The sequence below is a fragment of the Cotesia typhae genome, unplaced genomic scaffold (genome assembly GCF_013202065.1).
Source record: "Cotesia typhae breed Kobodo isofemale line unplaced genomic scaffold, CoteBio_Ctyphae scaffold_13, whole genome shotgun sequence".
Lineage (NCBI taxonomy): Eukaryota > Metazoa > Arthropoda > Insecta > Hymenoptera > Braconidae > Cotesia > Cotesia typhae.
Genome location: NW_027423774.1, coordinates 4,174,727 through 4,194,317, shown reverse-complemented (window position 1 = coordinate 4,194,317; position 19,591 = coordinate 4,174,727). Strand labels below are relative to the sequence as shown.

The 19,591-nt window shown below is 28.9% G+C and overlaps 6 protein-coding genes and 1 long non-coding RNA gene across 7 annotated transcripts; 3 read left to right on the top strand and 4 right to left on the bottom strand.

The window, feature by feature from the left end:
* Positions 1-354: 354 nt before the first annotated feature.
* LOC141534580 (uncharacterized) lies at positions 355-1,386 on the bottom strand. Its single transcript, XR_012480440.1, has 3 exons — positions 1,145-1,386; positions 1,039-1,062; positions 355-966 (listed from the first exon to the last, which is right to left on the bottom strand). It is a non-coding gene; the product is annotated as an uncharacterized LOC141534580 (long non-coding RNA).
* A 706-nt stretch (positions 1,387-2,092) lies between these two features.
* LOC141534576 (dehydrogenase/reductase SDR family member 7) lies at positions 2,093-4,110 on the top strand. Its single transcript, XM_074254010.1, has 5 exons — positions 2,093-2,288; positions 2,440-2,699; positions 3,249-3,488; positions 3,559-3,848; positions 3,990-4,110. Exons 1-5 carry the CDS (start codon positions 2,168-2,170, stop codon positions 4,060-4,062), a joined length of 984 nt encoding a protein of 327 aa, XP_074110111.1. The 5' UTR covers positions 2,093-2,167; the 3' UTR covers positions 4,063-4,110.
* Positions 4,111-4,112: 2 nt separating this feature from the next.
* Mrps2 (mitochondrial ribosomal protein S2) lies at positions 4,113-5,615 on the bottom strand. Its single transcript, XM_074254011.1, has 3 exons — positions 5,394-5,615; positions 5,200-5,304; positions 4,113-4,835 (listed from the first exon to the last, which is right to left on the bottom strand). Exons 1-3 carry the CDS (start codon positions 5,422-5,424, stop codon positions 4,195-4,197), a joined length of 777 nt encoding a protein of 258 aa, XP_074110112.1. The 5' UTR covers positions 5,425-5,615; the 3' UTR covers positions 4,113-4,194.
* Positions 5,616-7,716: 2,101 nt separating this feature from the next.
* Uxt (Uxt prefoldin-like subunit) lies at positions 7,717-8,782 on the bottom strand. The gene is made up of 2 exons (XM_074253999.1): positions 8,664-8,782; positions 7,717-8,313 (listed from the first exon to the last, which is right to left on the bottom strand). The coding sequence occupies exon 2, from the start codon at positions 8,311-8,313 to the stop codon at positions 7,876-7,878; it is 438 nt and encodes a 145-aa protein (XP_074110100.1). The 5' UTR covers positions 8,664-8,782; the 3' UTR covers positions 7,717-7,875.
* Positions 8,783-9,372: 590 nt separating this feature from the next.
* Positions 9,373-12,368, bottom strand: Glyrs (glycine--tRNA ligase). Its single transcript, XM_074254578.1, has 2 exons — positions 12,110-12,368; positions 9,373-11,459 (listed from the first exon to the last, which is right to left on the bottom strand). The coding sequence occupies exons 1-2, from the start codon at positions 12,344-12,346 to the stop codon at positions 9,477-9,479; spliced, it is 2,220 nt and encodes a 739-aa protein (XP_074110679.1). The 5' UTR covers positions 12,347-12,368; the 3' UTR covers positions 9,373-9,476.
* A 449-nt stretch (positions 12,369-12,817) lies between these two features.
* On the top strand, positions 12,818-14,612 carry LOC141534463 (uncharacterized). Its single transcript, XM_074253825.1, has 2 exons — positions 12,818-12,954; positions 13,261-14,612. The coding sequence occupies exons 1-2, from the start codon at positions 12,935-12,937 to the stop codon at positions 14,417-14,419; spliced, it is 1,179 nt and encodes a 392-aa protein (XP_074109926.1). The 5' UTR covers positions 12,818-12,934; the 3' UTR covers positions 14,420-14,612.
* Positions 14,613-15,005: 393 nt separating this feature from the next.
* Fuct6 (alpha-(1,6)-fucosyltransferase 8) lies at positions 15,006-19,225 on the top strand. Its single transcript, XM_074253309.1, has 3 exons — positions 15,006-15,581; positions 16,201-16,913; positions 17,616-19,225. The coding sequence occupies exons 2-3, from the start codon at positions 16,254-16,256 to the stop codon at positions 18,657-18,659; spliced, it is 1,704 nt and encodes a 567-aa protein (XP_074109410.1). The 5' UTR covers positions 15,006-15,581; positions 16,201-16,253; the 3' UTR covers positions 18,660-19,225.
* Positions 19,226-19,591: the final 366 nt, after the last annotated feature.

Below are 19,591 nucleotides of genomic sequence, written 5' to 3'. Positions count from 1 at the left end.
TGGCAATTTGACTTAATAATGCTAAATTAATTTAATTATACTTAATATACACGGCCTTAAATTTTTTTTACCCTTCTGAATTGTTTTTGCTTTGAATACAACCGAGTAATCCTAATAAAAAAGCATATTTTATTAATTTTTCTATTATTAATTAAAAAAAACACCAGCTACTGTAATTTTTTTGATTTTAATAAATTTCAGAACACGCGAGTTCCGACAGAAGTGCTGCCTCTACATTTCGTGAGTAGTTCGTTCTTTTAATTACGTAGCACGAAATCAAGATGGCGTGACAATCGACGATTCTCACAAGCGTTCATTAATAGAGTAGTTTCAATATATAACAATTCGCATTAGCTGTCTTTCGGGTTCTCCAACAAAGTCATGTTGGAGGCCTAAAGGCTCGTCGGAGAATATGGTGGCTTTCCACAGTCTCTGATCCCATCGCTATGCGTACGGGTTGGATGACTTTGGGATGTCCCCTTACCTGAGGGACATAATCTTCTCACTGCTTAATTAAGACTTTCTGGCTCCGTCATTGAGGCCAAGTAAAGACGACTATCCGCCAGTCGCACTTGCTTCGATTTCGATGACGGCACAACACCGCAAGCTGGAGTGTTCTTTGTAGAGAGGGATCAGGTATCTTACAGCCATCTTCGACGGGCAGATGTTCCTCTTCTGGGAAGTGTAATGCAACTTCATTACTGGTTGAGGGTGACGGCAGAGAAGACAGAAACGGTTAGCTCAAAGCAAGGGTCAAATAAATCTGCGTCTGTCATGAGTAATCGACGTCTCATTCTCATCGCTGGCTTAACTGCCGGGATGAGAATGCTTTTGATGTTATGCCAAATTTTTATGAAAGTTAATTAAGACCAGCCGACATCTAAAAATTAAAAAAAATTTTTTTAATTCAAAAAAAAACTATAACAATTTAAATTTTACCTGGGATAGCATCTATCAGTTTGCTTGCTGAAGAAAAATTTTTAATTAATTTATTTCCTTTAAATAAAAATAATTATTTTTATTTTTTATTCTTATAACCTGGGGCTTCTGAAGCCTCCAATACTTGGCATGAAAAATATTGTTTGTATTAAAATAATTACATTAAAATATTTTATTTATTTTTTTTTTTTGTTATAGTATTTACCGGGAACCTCAGCTGCACTTTGTATTGAATCTGATATACCTAACTCTACGGAAAATTAACTAATTGGTTAGTTCTATTTAATTTAAATTAACTTTCAATCTTAATTAGTTACCTGCAGCAATGTCCTCTAAATTTTCAACTTTTTAGACAGTAAATTAATATTTGATGAAAACTTTTTTTTATAAATTATTAGTAATATTTAAAAAAATTTTTATTAATAAATTATTTGCAACTACCTGCTTGATTTTGTGCGGTTATATGGTTAACTAAAAAACAAATTTTATTTAAAATTTATCTTTAAAAAGAATAATTAATTTTTACCTGATGGGTTTGTGAAAATATCTGTCTTATTGTAAGCTACAATTAAATGATTACTTATTAAAAATAAATTAAAAAATTTTAATTATAGAAAAATTTATTTAAAATATGTTTTTTTTTTTTTTTTTTTTTTTCATTCCCTTGTAAAAATTTTTCGGACTTTTCTCTGAAAAACTGTAAAAAATAAATTGTCTCGTTAGCAGCCACTTGACCATTTAAAAATTTTTAAATTTTACTTAAACAAATTTGTTCAAAAAAATTGTTTTTAAAAATTAAAAATTTTTTTAAATTTCTACCTATCAATTTTTTTTTGCAATAATTTACTTGATATAAAAATTATTAAAATAATCAAATTAATTTTCATTTAATAAATAAATTTATTTAAAAACAAGAAAAATTTTTATCGAATTTAAAAACTTACATTGCAATTTTTTTTTTTTTTCAAAGCAATTAAAAATCATTTTATTTTATCACATTTTGAAATGGTAAATATATTTAAATTTATTTATAATTCATAATTCATAATTTTATCATCTAGTATTAATTTTATTATGTTAGTATTACATGTTGCGCTCATTTAAGTTCAAAGTACATTGTACACTTCGAAATTCTGCCGCACTTATTATACAATCTGCAATTAAAAATTAATACACAGTGCGCAGTTTTTTTTTTTCAAATTTTAACGACGTGTAAAACCTCACAAATATGTGGTGCGAATTAGTGGGAACAATAACGATTATTTATTATCTTTTTTACATAATATTTCCTTGGTTTATCGACTGCGATGTGCGATTGTACTTAAAAGAAAAATTCGGCCAGCCAATATGTAAGTATTTAAAAAAAAAAAAAAATATATATATATATTATTTTTATTATTGTAAATAGCTAAAAAAAAATTGACTGCTGTCAATTATGTTTAATAACATATTTATATATTGATTAGTAATTAAATAATTGATAATATAATAAATTTGCAGATGTATTAAGCGGAAAAGTTGTTTGGATCACCGGCTCCTCAAGTGGAATTGGAGAACATCTAGCATATGAACTTGCAAAAGTTAATTGTAAATTAATATTATCAGCACGTCGAGAAGAAGAGCTGATAAGAGTTAAGCAACAATGCTTGAAAATAAATCCAAGTTTGCAAGATAGTGATGTTGAAGTTTTTAAATTTGACGTTTGCGATTATGACAGCCATGAAAAGTCTTTAGGTTATACTATTAAAAAATTCGGCAAGGTATTTATATCAATTATTTTTTTTTTTTTAATAAATCACAAATTGGAAATTTATCCAAAATTATAGAAAATCAAAATTTTTATTTTTTTTTTTAAGTTTGTTTAATTAGAAATATGTGACTTGTGATCTATAAATCAATAAAATTTTGCTTTACTAAATAATGACTTTTGTTAAATTGTACTGTACTTTCTTAAATATTGACGTTTTTAAAGATATAAGCTCATCCCGATGTTACACTCATCAAGAGCTTTCATTTGAGTACCCACATGCATTTTCATATATTTTTCATATATACATATATATAATATATATAAATATATGAAAAATTGATGTGGGTACTCAAATGAAAGGTCTTGATGAGTGTAACGTCAGGATGAGCTTATATCTTTAAAAATGTCAATAGTTCTCAAGATACAAGGTCATTTCGTAATTGTGTATCTAGAGATACACTAAATTTCACTAAAAAAAAAAAAAAACGATTTTATTATATGACTATTCTGGTCACATAATTTTTTTTATTCTCTTAATAATATAGATAATTGTTTACAGTTGGATATTTTGGTGAACAATGCAGGAAGATCACAAAGAGCCACTTGGGAAAAAATTGACATAAAAGTAGACAAAGATTTATTTGACTTGAATGTATTTTCAGCAATAAATTTAACCCGATTAGCTTATCGCTACTTTGCAGAAGTTGGATCTGGACACTTAGTTGTAACTTCAAGCTTAGCTGGTATTTTAGGAGTTCCATTTTCTGGATCTTACACGGGATCTAAACATGCTTTACATGTTGGTAAAACTTGAGTATTACTATTGGTATAATAATAAGAATTTATTAATGCAAATGATAATTTTTCAGGGTTACTTCGAGAGTCTGAGAAGCGAAAAAATGAACCCGAATATACCGATAACAATAGTATGTCCCGGAGCAATAAGCACACCATTTTTATCTCACAGTTTCACTGAGGCTCACGGAGAAGAGTTTGGTGAAAAAACAGATGTAAATGCATCGAATAAAGTGACTCCTGAACGATGTGGGTATTTGATGGCGATAGCTATTGCTAATCGTCTCCATGAGTGCTGGATTTCCAAAGCTGGTGCATTGCAGCTTACTTACTTGAGCAGATACTATCCAAATGTAGCTGAATTGTAAGTTTTTTTTTTTAAATATAATTTTAAAAAATATTCTAGCTTTAGATCTTGAAACTTAAAAAAACAAAATTTACATTTTAATTAAAATTTTTTTTTACAATATAATTGTACTAATTTATTTGATTAAATAAATTTCAGGATATTAACAAAATTAGGACCGAAATTTTTCCAACGTCTCCGTGACAACAAAGTGACAGTAAATACAAAATAGAGTAACTAAAAAAAAAAAAAAAAAAAAAAAAAAAAAAATAATCAATAATATTGTCTATACAATAATTACTCGTTATTATTTTTATATACTTATAGCTTATATACATTAATAAAAAATAAAATAAAAGCTACATTATTCGTCGAGATGAGTCAATTTATCGCGCGCGCTTTTGCCGCGCATGATAGCTTCTTTGAATAATTTACAGTAAAGCTCGACGGCAACTGGAGTGTCATCGTTACCCGGGACTGGATAAGTCACTAAATTAGGATTGCAATTGGTGTCGACGATTCCCACAGTGGGGATGCACATCTTGGCGCTGTCCCGAACTGCGTTGCTCTGACTAAGAACGTCGTTGAGGGTGTTGATCAGGATGACCAGATCTGGGAGCCGCGTCACTGCTTTGAACTTCTTGGTGGAGTCGGTGAAGATTCCGTCAAGCCAGAAGCGAGTGTGAGCGAATTCCTTGCACTCGAGGGCAGTTTTATCCACCAAGTGCGTCACTTGCGGGTTACGACAGACAAACAGAATAACTCCTTTGCGAAATGCAATGTGTGCTGTGAAGTTCAGGGCTTCTCGTAACAGCACTGCTGTCTTGTCCAGGTCGAATATTAGGTGGCCGAGTCGCGATCCGAAGATGAAAGGCTTCATACGGTCATCTAGAGACCCGATTTTATGACCGTAGTGAACTCGCGCGTCAAATAAATCTTTTACGGTAAACAGCTGATGGACTCCGAAAAAGTCTGGGTGCTTTAGTGGATCTATTAATGGTGGATCTAAAAAAAAAAAAAAAAAATTAATAAAAAAAAATTATAAATTTAAATGAAATAATTAAGGTCCAAAATTTTTTATAACGAAAATATTTTTGTAATAAAAATAATGACACTGAAGTTGGCAGACATTAAATATTATTTTAAAATTTTATAATAATGCAATTATTATAAAAAAATTAAATAAAAAAATTCCACATGTAAAAATCAATAAAAATTACAAGCGAAAATTTTTTTTTATTGTAATTGATTTGTTATTAAAATTTTTTCAATTGACAGCTGACAGTTAACTTCAGCATTATTAAAAAAAAAAAAAAAAAAATTCTGAATATAATTTATTTATATTGTCAATTTTAAAAAATTACTGTACCATTCGGATTAAGAGGCTCAGATTCACTTTGACTGGGAAGAGGTTCAGTTTGCGTTGAAAAATTTTTCACACGCGAAAATGGTCGCAGGAGTTTAAAACTCAGAGCTGAAATAAAATTTTACTCATCAATAAAATGTTGTGATAATAATTTAATTTAATTAATCAACAAAATTAAAGAATTATTTTTCTTTTACCGGATGATATTCTGATAGAACGACCCAACATTGTCACTTTACTTGGTAAAAATATTCTTGACAAGTAAAACAAAAATTATCAATACTTGATTAGTTAATTTTCATATTTTTACCACAGATCAGCACATTAATTTTTTATTTATATCAATCAAATTTATTTATTTTAACAAAAAAAAAAAACCATTGGTCACAAGAGCTGTTGAAAAGCGGAGCTGGTTTTTGAGGTTAGTTTGTTTTTATTATCTGCTATTGATAAGAAATTTTTAAGTTTTCTTAAATATCAACTGTGTCTTTTAAAAATTTTTATAATTTTTTTATATTGAAAAAATATAAAAAAATAAAATTTAAGACGTCAAAAAAAAAAAATTCCGAGAGCAGATTTTTGAAATTTATATTTTTGAATTAATATTAATTATTTTATTATTTTTTATTAATTTATCGCTTTTAGTTATTATTAATTAATTTATTTATAATTAATATTAATTATTAATATTATCAATAATAATAATAATTTGACATAAATATTTTTAGAACTGGTTAAAAAAATTAATTTTTAATGTTCAAATATTGTTCACAGTTTTTGCAAATATAATTGAACTAATTTGTTTAAATATTCACGAAAAATAAGTTATACAGAAAAATATTCAAACATTTAATTGTTGCCGGTGTTAATCAATTTATTAGACGTTATTACGTCAAAAAATATTTTTTAAAAATTGCACTTGTAGATTTTTCAAATTTTTACATGTAAAATTTTTTCAATGAAAAAAAAATCGACAGATATATCTGCTAATTTAAATTAAAAAATTTATTATGTAAACGATACATATTTAAATTTATAATTTTGAAATCAAACAGATATTTTACAATTTTTTAGATTTTTATAAAAATTTAATTACAATGAAAAAAAATTCCTAGTGCAAATTAAAAAAAAAATTTTTTTTTTATAATAATTAAATTTATTACAAAAATTTAAATAATTTTTAAAAATGTTTGCCAATTTTAGTTTCATTTTTAATTTTTATAACTTTACAGTTAAAATTATATTTTTCAAAGAAACTATAACTAGGAAAAATTTTATTTGACAAATAAATTGATCAAAAAATTTATAAACAATTTTTATAATTTAAATTATAATTATGAAATAATTAATTTAATAAATTATAATGATGAAATAATTAATTTAATAAATTATAATTATGAAATAAAAATTTTTTCTATTTCAAAGCTAGCATTCAAAACCCAAATTCAAATTTTGGTATTTTTCTAGTTATACAGAAAGAAATATAGATGGCGTTACAATCAAAAATTCTCGTATGTGCTCGTCAATAGAGTAGTTTTAATATATAACAATTTGTACAAAAGTACTGTGGGTTCTCTAGCGCGTCAATTTGGAGGGCTAAAGGCTCGTCGCTGACATTAGAGGGTAGGCAAAAGGTACCCCTACCGCCCATTATCGTTAGGTGACCACACCTCAAGTCGTTAGACCTAGTACAAAATTAAGCTACTGGTTTATAATGATTGCCGTCCCCCTCCTGAGGGACAAAGCCCTATCCCGAAGTAAAACTTTTCTGGGGCGCACCATTAAAAGATTTATACCCGGTCAGTGTTGTACTTACCGGGTCGTGCGCTTACTATGACAACGGTTCAATGCTTTTAGTATTAAAATTTATATTTTCTGAATTTTCATTAATAATATAATTAAAAATTTTTTTTTACCAACTTTATAATCACTAGTTATCCGTGCAGTCACTATGGGACTGCCGTGACTTGTGAACTATAAAAAATAAATAAAATTTTGCTTTATTAAATAATTACTTTTGTTAAATTGCACTGTAATTTTTTATCTATTGACGTTTTTAAAGATATAAGTTCATCTCGATGTTACACTCATCAAAAGCTTTCATTTGAGGACTCACATGCATTTTTTATATATTTTTCATATATACATATATATATATGGAAAATTGATGTGGGTACTCAAATGAAAGGTCTTGATGAGCGTAACATCGGGATGAGCTTATATCTTTAAAAATGTCAATAGTTAACGAGATATTTGTTAAATTGCACTGTACTTTGTTAAATATTGACGTTCTTAAATCAAACAGACATCTTACAATTTTGTAGATTTTTGTAACAATTTAATTGTAATGAAAAAAAAAATTTTACGCGAATTTTAAAAACCATTTTTTTTTTTATAATAATATATTTGTTATAAAAATTCAAAAAATTGTCATTTATCTGCTTATTTCAATGCATTTTTTTTTTTTTTATTTTACAGGATAGCTTTTGTTTAATTATTTAAAATTCTTAACTAAGTAAATTTTCTAAATAATTTTTGATAATTTATTTTTTACAAAACAAAATATAAATTTCATTTACATTAAAATAAGAGTAATGATTGCTTAATTAATCGCAGATATAATATATTGTTAGAATTAATTTATTTACAAGAGATGAGATGAAAATAGGTCCCTGAATGTTATTTGAAACCTTGCAAATTTCTCATGCCCATCAACAGTAACTTAATATGAGCATTAGTTTTAGAGATTTCTTTACGCAAGTTACTAATTTGCATCTCCAGCAACTTGACCCTGACATTAATAAGCACCACAGCTTCATCCAAGTTGAACTCCACGTAATAACCCAAGCCGACGTCGAGGAAAATTTTAGAGGCATCTTCAACAGTAGCTTGTATAAAAAAATTGTTTCCTAAATCAACCTGGGTCTTGAATCCACTTTCATTGCACTCGGTATTTTTTAACGTCGTGATGACACTTTTCAGCTGGATGAATTCTGCGAGCTCAGTGTTTTTGACATCCAATTTTTCTTCAAATTTCTTCAGGTCACTCTTTAATACTTCATTTATGAATTTTTCGAATTTTATTATCTTTTTTGATATATCTGCATTCATAGCCATCTAATTAATAGAAAATTAAAAATTTTATAATTTATTAAATTAAAAAATTGTTACTTGAAATAAAAAAAATTGAAATATAAAATTTTTAAAATTATACGTGCAATTTTTTAAAAGTATTTTTATACTTGTAATTTAATTGATGAAAAAAAAAAATTTTTATGTCATAGAAGTTGACAAATATTAGAAATTTTTTTTTTTGGATCAATCAAATTATTATGAAAAAAATTTAGGATACTTAAAATTCATTTTTAGATTACCGACTATTTTAAATTGTCAAACACTTACAGTATTATTTATTATTTTGACACTTTCTTAAAATATTTAAATTGATTAAAAAAATAATTACGTACCTTTTATTAAATTATACAATAAATAACAACTGTTAATTTTTTTATTGCTGTAATAATAAACAAAACAACACTTGAGCCGCATGCAACTTGAATAAAAAATGTAAACAATGTGTTCAAAATACGGAACGGCTATTAACACTGTCTGACATGATCAAAATGTTAAAGTCACGGGAAATGATTAAAAAATTTTTAAATTCAATTTATTTAAAAAATTTGATCTTTAAAATTTTTAAAAAATTAAAAATACAATTTTTTAAAATTAATTTTCTAGAAGTAGTTTATTTTTCAGGAAAAAAAAAAAATTGTCAAGTATCTGCTAATTTTATTAGTTAATATTAAAAAATATTTTTTAAAAATTTCACAGACAGTTTTTAAAGTTTTTTACAAATGAAATTTAAAAAAAATTTTTTTTGTAATCATTTTTTCAATAAAAAAAATTCTAAAAATTTTTAGATGTCGGCTAACTTAATTTTGATCCAATTTCTTATGGTTACAGGAGTCAATATTTAGTTAGAAAATATTTTCTTTTAAATATTGAATTTAGTAAAAGCTCTAGTCACTTAAAAAATTTTTTGACATTAATTTTAATTAAATAAAAATCTTAAAAATAAAAAATTTTAAATAAGCAGTAATTATCTTCATAAATTTTGACTTAAAAATAAAAAAACTAACAATTAAATCCATACAAAAAAAAATTAAATACAACCAATTAAATTAAAACGACGATTTTTATTATTAAAAAATCTTACAAAAAGCTCAAAAAAAAAAAGCTTAAAAAATGATCTAATACAAAAATATCGTACAATAAAAATTTTAAGCTTCATGTGATTCTTGCTGCTCAAATTTAGGATACTTCGCTTGAGCCTCTTGCCAAGTAGTTTTTCCATTAGCAAGATCTCTGACGACCCCGGGGAGATCATCCAGCGGAATCCTCAACTGCTGCATACTATCGCGTTCCCTTAGCGTCGCAGTATGTGGAGTCTTGAGCGTATCAAAATCAATAGTGATCCCAAAGGGAATAGCGATCTCATCAGTACGAGCATACCTGCGGCCAATGCTTCCAGAAGAGTCATCAACTTTATAAGAAACCTCAACTTCGTCCAAGCCTTCCGACAATTTATTAACAAAAGGCACGAATTCCGCGTTTCCACTCAGCGGCAAAACGGAGCACTTAAGCGGAGCAACAACAGGCGGCAAGCTGATATAATTTCTCTGCTCATCACCATCTCTCTTCTTGAAATTCTGCTCGAAAATGGCGTACATAATTCTTCCGATCCCGAAAGAAGGTTCAATAACAGACGGAGTGATTTCTTCGACGTGAACGACCTTCTGGTACCTTTTGACCGTGACCATTTCTTTGGTGACAGCGACACTGCTGCCATCAGCCAGTGTGACTTTATACTCACCCTCAGCCTCCAGAGTCTTCTCCAGCTGGTCCAGCTGCTCTTTTTCCAGGCTCCCAATGACCTCAAGGACTTCCTTGGCCTTGTTCCTCAGAGTCTTGCCGATGAGCCCGCGATTGGGCGTAGCTTCGCAGACATCAATCGTTTTAGGCTGCGCCAATTTTTTCTCAGCGACCAGTTTGACTCCGGTGGCCTTGGTGTGCTGAGTCAGGTCGTAAGCAGATCTGTCTGCGCACCCGACGCACTCAATCCACCCGTAGGAGGTCAGACACTCGGCGTCCCAACAATCGCAGGCATAATGAGCCATCTCGTTGTTCATGTGCTGACGGAACCGCAGTTTCTTCGGGTCGACTCCGACTTTAACAAGGAACTGTTGGATCCTCGCGAGGAAGTACCCCAGAGTTTCATTTGCCACCAGGCCAGATGCAACAGCGCTGCCTATTGTGCGAGCCTCTGCGCTTTTTCCGTCCATTTGGTTGCAAGCGGAGTACAAAATAAGCTCTGTGTCTTTTATTGCGTCAAATTTCGGGTGAGATTTGTCCTTTGGGTCGCAGAAGTGCTCGATTTCAGCCATCGTGAACTCTCGGACTCTGATCAACCCGGAGCGAGGAGAAATCTCGTTACGAAAAGCCTTCCCGATTTGCGCCGCAGCGAACGGAAGCTTCTCTTGATTGAACTCGAGGAGTCGCTTGAAGTTTACGAAAATTCCTTGGGCAGTTTCCGGCCGCAAAAATCCTTTTATTGTACCAGAAGGCCCGATCTGGACTCCGAACATCAAGTTGAAGTCTATTGGCTCGGTTAGGTCGTTTCCAGTAGACGGCGACTTCATGTTGAATTTTTTTACGACTGCTGCCATCTCGTCTTTGGTCATACCGTCAAGCTTTACTACGATGTCCTGACACTCTGCTCGGGTTTCTTCGGAGGTCTTTTTGTCAGCAGCTACTTTTTCCAGGTGAGCTTTTATCAGGTGGTCGAGGCGAAAGCACTCTCCGTTTTTAACGTCTTTCACCATCAGGTCGGCGAATCTGTCCACGTGGCCGGAAGCCTTCAGCACTGGCTCCAGGGTCAGGATCGACCCTTCTACTTCGAGCATCTTCTCCTTCTGGACGAAAAAGTTGCGCCAGGCGGACAGCAGATTTGCTTTAAAGGCACAGCCCATTGGACCGAAGTCATACTGCCCGGTGATTCCTCCGTAGATCGCGAACGATTGGTCGTAGAAGAAGCGGCGCTTTAGAAGATCTTCCATACGAGCCCGGTCGAATGTGTGAGCGTCTGATGCTAGAGACAGCTCTTTTTCTTCCAGGATTTTTTTACGCAGCTTCAATTCTGCTACTGCCTTTTTCACGTCCAACTCCGGTGCTCCATCGGATTTAAGCTTGCGGACCAGGTCACCCTAGAAATTTATTTTTTTGGTAAAAATTTTCTTTTTATTTTTATTAAAATTAAATTAGCCGACATTTGTCAATTTTTATAATTTATTTTATTGAAAAAATTATTATAAAAAAATTTCACAAGTTGAAAATTTTTTAAATTATCTGTGTAATTTTTTTTTAAGTATTTTTTTTAATTGTAAATTAATTAAAAAAAAAAAAAAAATTGTTAAACGTCGGCTAATTTTAGTATCATTAAAATTAAATTAAAAAAAATTGATTTGGTTTTTTAAATAGAAATTTTTATTAAAATAATAAATCAAAAATATTTGTGATTTAATAAAGAATTTTTTTTTTTTATTTTTACACAATTTTTTTATTAATTTATTTTACTTGTAATTTAATTACTATGAAATTTCTAAAAAATTTTTTTGACTAATAAATTATAATGAAAATTTATTTACTAGATATTTAATAAATTTAGAATATTTTTTAACAAATAAATTGTGACAAAAAAATTTTCATAAAAATAACAAATCCAAAAATGTTGAGCTCATGTTTGCAGGCATGTAAAAATTTGTGTTTACATTAAAAACTGGTTATAATATAATTAACAATTATAGCACGTGGAAACTCACATGTCCATATGTTAAAGCATTGAAAGTTATTTTACCTGTTCTTTGACATTAGCTCTTAGCGGTGCTAAAACCTCTTCTATTTTCGGATCAGTCATGTCGAGAGGAAAGTTCAATTTTACGGCTCGAAATTTCTTATTAGATCCCCAGTTTGATTGTTGCGCAAATCGACAAAAATTTGTGCGAAATTCTCGTTTTAGATTGCAGTTGTTTGACACTATCTGCGTCAATAAAAATTTGGTTAATACACGAATGCCGTGAAAGTGAAAACTCATTTAGGTTAATGTACATTCGATTTACACACAGTCAGACACATTTTGTATACTTACATCCAAGCCGCATGTTCTAACTTTGAAAGTGTCTGTAATCCATACTCACTCGCACACATAAAATTCCTGTATGATAGAAGCATCAAATAATAATAATAATAACTTTTATATTTTATAACGTTTAATTTAGCTGTCACTTGACAATTTTTTTATTTTTTTTAAGTAAAAAATTTTTTGTAAAGAATTATTTCTAAAAAATTGCATTTTTAATTTATTAAAATTTCTACCATAATTTATTTATTAAAGAAAATTTTTAAAAATTGTAAAGTGACAGCAAATTTAATCTAATTTCTATTTTATTAGATTTAAAATTTTTGGTCTTTTTATATTAACGACCTCTAGCGATTTTTTTAGAAAGTTCGTGATAAATTAAAAAATGGAGTTATCAGCTGATCAGTTCACAAGCTGTTTTTATGGTTAGATTTTTAATCAAAACTTTGTTATTGTTTTAAAATCACAAGACATTTAATAAAAAATACAATAATTTAACTTTTAGAAATTATTAAAAAGAAGAATATCAATTGTTAAGTTATAATGAATCCAAATAACAGAAAGTAAGTTTTTTAATTTTTTAATTGTCATTGCAAATAAAATCAGAAGACATATAACCTTTCTTTTGTTTTTTTTTTTTTATTTAATAAATAAATTAATGACATAAAAGTTAGCAGTCACTTAACTATTTTTTAATTTTTTTGAACAAATGGATTTTTTCTAAAAAATTATTTTAATATAATTGCATTTTTTTTTAATTTTTTTCTAAATTAATTATTTTAAAAAACAATTAATTTACTCAAAATAAATTAAAAAAAATGTTACTGTCAGTTTTATTGTAATTAATTTAAATTAAAATTTTTTATCAGGTACGGTCTTGATGTCCAAAAAAAAGAACTATCAGCCCCAAAATCCGGGAACGTTTTTGGAGATGAAGATTCCGATGAAGAAGCAAGTGGAGCAAATTGGGTTGGAAAAACGATAAAAGCAGAAGCTGAAAAAAATCGTAATAAAAAACAGACTAAATTAAATGTCCAAAGAGCGTTGGAGGTTGACCCGACGATTTTTCAGTACGATGAAATTTACGATGACATGACATCGTCTAAAAAAGTGAAAGAAGTTAGTGCTAAAAAACAAGACTTGAAACCCAAGTACATTCACAATTTAAAAAAAGCTGCTGAGCGACGAAAAAGAGAAAACGAGTGCAGAATCGAGAGGAAGGTGCAAAAGGAGCGTGAAGCTGAAGGAGATATGTACAAAGACAAAGAAGTTTTTGTTACAGAAACTCATCGTCGTAATTTAGAGAAGATGATGCAGTTACATGAAGATGAAGCCAGGATAGATAGGTTGGAAGCTATTGCAGACGTAACCAAACAGCCTGATATCTCTGGATTTTACCGTCACTTATATTCCCAGACTATCGACAAGAAACAAGTAAAAGAAGAAAAAGACACCGCTGATGAATCTGCTGATCCACGAGCTTCTATTTCTGAGCCAGCTGTTAATATTGACAGAGATGAAGATCTCTCTGTTGACTCAGACTCTTCTGAACGCTCTCAGTCTAATTCTGAGTCGGGTTCTGAAAAAAATGGTAATAGTAAACTAGAGCCGAAGAAAAGCTTCGCTAAGCGCAAGCGACAGTACAGGAATAGGAATGTTGAAGAGTCTGAAGATGAAAGTGAGGCGAAGGCTAAAGTCAAGAAGTCTGAGAAGAAAAAACCTAGAGCTGAAGCTCAGGATCAAACTGATGCTGAAGATGAAGCTGAAGCTGAATCCCAGATTGAAGAAAAAAGAGATGAATTTATTGTCAAAGTTGAGAAAGATTCTGTTGAAGAAAAAGTAAGGGATGATTCGAAAAAGGATCAAATTGAAGAATCTCAAGTTAAAGTTGAAAAGGAGAAAGTTGTTGAAGTTGTTAAGGAAGAAAAACCTAAAGTTTCTATTTGGGAAAAGAGGACGGTTGGAGATGTCTTTGATGCTGCTTTGCAGAGATATTACACCCGCAAAGCACTTCGTATGTCTAGTTAATTTAAGGATTTTAATTTATGTAATAATAATAATAATTATTATTATTATTATAAATAATTTTTAAGTCTGTAAGTTAAAATTTCATTTTTTGACAGGTTCTAATATTTAAAAACTACTAATTAAATGATTTTGAATATCATTGATAATTTATTCATCAAAAAATTTGCAGATAATTTTTTAATAAAAATTTCAGGTATCTAATTTTTTTTTTTTTTTTTTTTTTTCAATATTATATATTTAATTGACTATTCATGATCGGATTTAATGTCCAATGTCAAGTTAGCAGTCATTTGACAATTTTTTTATTTAATTTAACAAAAAAATTTATTTTTAAAATATTGCATTTTTCATTTTTTTAAATTTCTGCCTGTCAATTTTTTTTTTTAATTTTTTTTTTCCATAATTTTTTTTTAAACAAATTCTTTAAATTATTTAATATCTACTAAATTAAATTTTCAATTAATTTTTGTTAATTTTTTCAATAAAAAATTTTTAGATAATTTTATACAGCTGAGAGCTAATTTCAGTATTATTGTAAAAACTTGAAAAACTGTGAAATTTTTAAGAAATATTTTTTTGTTCCAATTTAAAAATGAAAAAAAAAAAAAAAAAAAAAAAGTAGAAATGTTGGCTAACTGCAAAAGTATTTATTTTTTTTTAAGATTTCTACATTGTCAGCACATGAAACTGAAACAATTGCAAACATAACCTCCAACTAAACATATTTAGAAGGTGGAGACTTTGCAACGTTGATTAAATAATAATAAAAATTATCATAATAATAATAATAATGATAGTTGTATCGTTAGTACTGACTCAATGGAAAGGTTAGTTTTATACTTGTTCAATTACATTTATCGGTCGTAAAACAAGTAAATAAAAAACAAAGAAAAGTAATAAACAACAATGAAAATAATTATAAAAAGAATGTAAAGCATTTGAATTTTACACCAGTTATAAGTTTTAATTTATTATTATTGTAAAAACTCAATAGAAAAATGAAACTGAATTATTTATAAATTCTAATCAATTTAACAATCTGTTCCACGTCACAATAGTCGTGATTTTGTTTGCTATTATACAAGTTAACTTTAGTTACAATGTTGATTTAATTGTTGACCCGGTTCTTTGATTTTTTATAGTCCGACAATGTATCTGATAAGTAAGTAATTCTTTTTATTATTTATTATTATTATTTTATTGCAACTATTAAATAGTAGAGACATATGTAGAATAATTTATTAGACAGTTAATTTTTTATCACCGGATACAATTATTTTTTTGTGAAAATTAATTCAGTAGCAATGTCATAATTTTTTAAAATTATTTAACAAATTTTGGCAACAAAAATTTGACAGGTAAAAATTAAAAAAAATAAAATATTCAATTTTTTAAAAATAATTTTTTGAAAATGAAAATTAATTAAGCAATTACTTGATCATTTTTAGAATTAAAAAAAAAAAAAAAAAATTGACGGGTAAAAATTAAAAAAATTAAAAAATTCAATTTTTTTTTATAAATTAAAAAAATTTTTAACATTAATGTTATTTTTGTAAGAAAATTAATTAAGCAATTACTTGATCATTTTTTTAAAAAACAAATTATAGCAAAAAAAAATTTGAGAGCTTTTATTTATTTTATTTTTTGAAACAAATTTGTTTGTTAAATAAAATTAAAAAATTGTCAAGTGACTGTTGAATTTAATGTAATTATTTTTGTACTAATTAATAGTTGTTAAGTTTAAAAAAATAATAATTAAAAAAAATTTTTTTTAATTTCAGAAAATTTGGTGCCAAATAAAAATAATGATTATATGTGATTAATAATAATTGTTATGGCATTTTGGAAAGGAAGACCCAACTGGTTAGGCAAAATAGGCCTTATATTATTAGCAATATGGCTAATAATACTAATAATATCCGTATCGCATGTTTTACGGAACAATTCTTCCCAAGAAAACGAAGAAGTAATAGCTAAAGACAAGGAAAATTTTGAAAAATTATCCTCGATGGTCGAGGAGTTTGAAATTTTAAAAAAACAAAATGAAGCATTTGCCAATATTATTATGTCTAATAATTATAAGAGTGATATTATTAGTGATAATTTAAAAGCTATAACTAATGTAAATAATAGCCCAATTTTAGAGCACGAGCATTTGAGGCGTAGGATTAAAAATGATGTCCAGGAGCTGTGGTACTATGTAGAAGCCCAGTTTAAAAAAGTTAAAAAATACGCTGAGGATTTTCCTCTGGATAAGCGAGAGAAGGACATTGACGATGCGATTAAAAACGTCTGGGAGCACAAAAAGGCCCTGATTAACGAGCTGGAGAAGCTCAAGCAAGTTGATGGTCATCAGCGCTGGAGGGAAAAAGAGTCCCAAGATTTGTCGGATCTAGTACAGAAGCGGTTTTTGTACTTGCAGAATCCTAGTGATTGCAACAGCGCTAAAAAATTGACTTGTAATTTGAATAAAGGATGTGGCTTTGGCTGTCAGGTAAATAATATTTTTTTTTATTTAATTATTATCTTTTAAATAATTTCAAGGATCAGCAGATACATTTTTTTTATTAAATAATAGTCGGTCATTTTTTTTATTTAATGGATTTTTAATTACAGAATTTTACGCACTCATGCCAACGAAGGGATTTTTAAATAATTTTTTAAGAAGTTTTTTAATTAAGTAGTATGAAAATATATTTTTTTTTTTTTTTTTTTTTTACAAGTATAATGATTTTTTTTTAGCTGTTACACGGAAAGAATAAGATGACACTGGATATCATCCCAGATTGTACTCAGTGATATCTGTGGTAAAAAAAATTTCAGATAGTAGCTAGAAAAATCTAGATTATACTGCGTGATATATGGATTATACTCACTATAATCTGGATCATACTCATTATAATCTGGATTATATTCATTATAATCCGGATTATACTCATTATAATCTGGATTATACTCATTGTAATCTGGATTATACTAGCTACTATCTAAAAAAATTTTTCATTCAGTATAATTTAGGATGATATCCAGTGTCATCGTCTTCTTTCCGTAATGTAATATTGATCTGTATAAACCTGAACTACCATAGTTGTATTTTTTTTATTATAATTAACTTTTCATAAAAATAAAAAAAAAATGACAATTGTCAGTATCATTAATAAATAATATTTTAAATAAAAAAAAAATTTTTTTCCAGATTCATCATCTGACCTACTGTTTTTTAGTAGCCTACGGGACTGAGCGCACACTAATCCTAAAATCAAAGGGCTGGCGTTACCAAAAAGACGGCTGGGAGTCAGTATTCAAGCCTCTCAGCGAAAGCTGTACCTCTCCGAGCGGTTTATCCCACGCAAACTGGCCCGGAGACGGATCTAAGCAGGTGGTATCTCTGCCAATAGTGGACAACGTCTACCCGAAGCCAAAGTACCAGCCTCCGAGCATACCATTGGACTTGGCCCCACGAATCGAGCGGCTGCACGGGAACCCGTTGGTCTGGTGGGTCGGCCAGGTGCTCAAGTTCCTGATGCGACCCAAGGAGGGCATGCAGAAGATAATCGACGCCAAGAAAGAGAAAATAGGCTTTATAAAACCAATCGTAGGGATTCACGTTCGAAGAACCGATAAAGTCGGGACCGAGGCGGCTTACCACGACCTAGACGAGTACATGGTGAAAGTTGACCAGTACTACGAGCAAATGGAGAACGAGCCCGCAATCAAGCGCGTCTTCATCGCCAGCGATGACCCCAAAGTGATAACTGCTGCAAGGACTCGGTATCCTAGGTACGAAGTTATTGGAGATCCTGCTATCGCTGAAACAGCTTCTGTGTCCAAGCGATATTCCGACACTTCTCTGCATGGAATTATTATTGACATTCATCTGCTCTCTCTGTCAGACCACCTCGTTTGTACCTTCAGCTCACAGGTTTGTCGCGTTGCTTATGAATTAATGCAGACATATCATGTTGATGCTCATGATAAATTCACTTCGCTTGATGACGTTTATTATTACGGCGGGCAAAATCCTAATCCCGCTATCGCGATCCTTGATCATGTACCCAGACGCACCGAAGAAATAGAATTGAAAGTTGGTGATAAAGTTGAGGTTCATGGCAATCACTGGGACGGATTTTCCAAGGGAAGAAATTTACGCACTGGTATTACTGGATTGTTTCCTAGTTTTAAAGTTGAAAATCGTATTGCTACCGCGGAATTTCCTAAGTATTCTGATGTTTCTTTATAAGTTTTATTATTTATTTTATAAATTATTTTTTTAAGCTTTTTATAGAGTTAATAGAGCCGAAATTTTTTGCTGCTAATTCAATATGATTCATAATTTTTTATATTACGGCAAAAATTTTCTCTAGGACCAATATTTTCCCTGTAATATTAAAAATTTGAATCGTTTATTTTAAAATTGCGGCAAAAATTTTGACCCGAGTGATTAGGGTTAATTTATGCTTTATTTTTACTATTAAAAATATTTGATAGAGTTAATATTGTTTCAGTTTTTAAAATTCGCTGCTAAATTCTTTTTATAGAAAAAAAATTTATTTACTTAAATTTGATAGACAATTTTATAGAAGAAATTTTATAAAGCATGCTTTAATTATGATTGCAATATTGTTAACAGAGTCAAAAAAAAAAAAACATCACATGAATTTAAACACTGGTGATTACATCGAAAGTTTTACAGCGATTTTATTAATTAATGGGTATTATTTATTGGAATCAAATAAGTGAATGAAAAAAAAAAAAAAAAACTGGCCAAATAATTCGACTGAAGTAATTATTTTTTTTTTTTTTTTTTTAATAATAAGACTTGAAGAACAAAATTTTATTTATTAAATATTATTATGAAATTTTTTTTTTTTTTTATTGAAGTAACTGTAAAAAGACATAGATAAAAGAGAAGAATAGCGTTATAAATAGATAAAGCCAATTTGAGTGAACAAATAATTCTATAATAAATCTTTGAAGGTATTTTGAATTTAAATTTATAGTTAAGAGTGAAAATATATTAGCTTGATGTAAATTCTATATAAATGTAAAAATTTTGTCGTAAATCTGATTAAAAATAAGGAAGATATATTATTAATTATTATTATTGCTATAAATGAATATATTGTAATATATTTTATACTGTGGATTAAATACTTTATAAAAATAAATAAA

Bases quoted from the DNA above. Each gene is read 5' to 3' on its own strand.
- LOC141534576 (XM_074254010.1), top strand. From the start codon at position 2,168: ATGTGGTGCGAATTAGTGGGAACAATAACGATTATTTATTATCTTTTT. The intron at 3,489-3,558 runs GTTGGTAAAACT...ATAATTTTTCAG, and splicing joins GATCTAAACATGCTTTACAT to GGTTACTTCGAGAGTCTGAG. The intron at 3,849-3,989 runs GTAAGTTTTTTT...AATAAATTTCAG, and splicing joins TATCCAAATGTAGCTGAATT to GATATTAACAAAATTAGGAC.
- Mrps2 (XM_074254011.1), bottom strand. From the start codon at position 5,424: ATGTTGGGTCGTTCTATCAGAATATCATCCG. The intron at 5,305-5,393 runs GTAAAAGAAAAA...ATTTTATTTCAG, and splicing joins TTCTATCAGAATATCATCCG to CTCTGAGTTTTAAACTCCTG. The intron at 4,836-5,199 runs GTACAGTAATTT...TTTTTTTTTTAG, and splicing joins TGAGCCTCTTAATCCGAATG to ATCCACCATTAATAGATCCA.
- Uxt (XM_074253999.1), bottom strand. From the start codon at position 8,313: ATGGCTATGAATGCAGATATATCAAAAAAGATAATAAAATTCGAAAAA.
- Glyrs (XM_074254578.1), bottom strand. From the start codon at position 12,346: ATGAGTTTTCACTTTCACGGCATTCGTGTATTAACCAAATTTTTATTG. The intron at 11,460-12,109 runs GTAAAATAACTT...ATAAATTTCTAG, and splicing joins GAGCTAATGTCAAAGAACAG to GGTGACCTGGTCCGCAAGCT.
- LOC141534463 (XM_074253825.1), top strand. From the start codon at position 12,935: ATGAATCCAAATAACAGAAA. The intron at 12,955-13,260 runs GTAAGTTTTTTA...ATTTTTTATCAG, and splicing joins ATGAATCCAAATAACAGAAA to GTACGGTCTTGATGTCCAAA.
- Fuct6 (XM_074253309.1), top strand. From the start codon at position 16,254: ATGGCATTTTGGAAAGGAAGACCCAACTGGTTAGGCAAAATAGGCCTT. The intron at 16,914-17,615 runs GTAAATAATATT...ATTTTTTTCCAG, and splicing joins GATGTGGCTTTGGCTGTCAG to ATTCATCATCTGACCTACTG.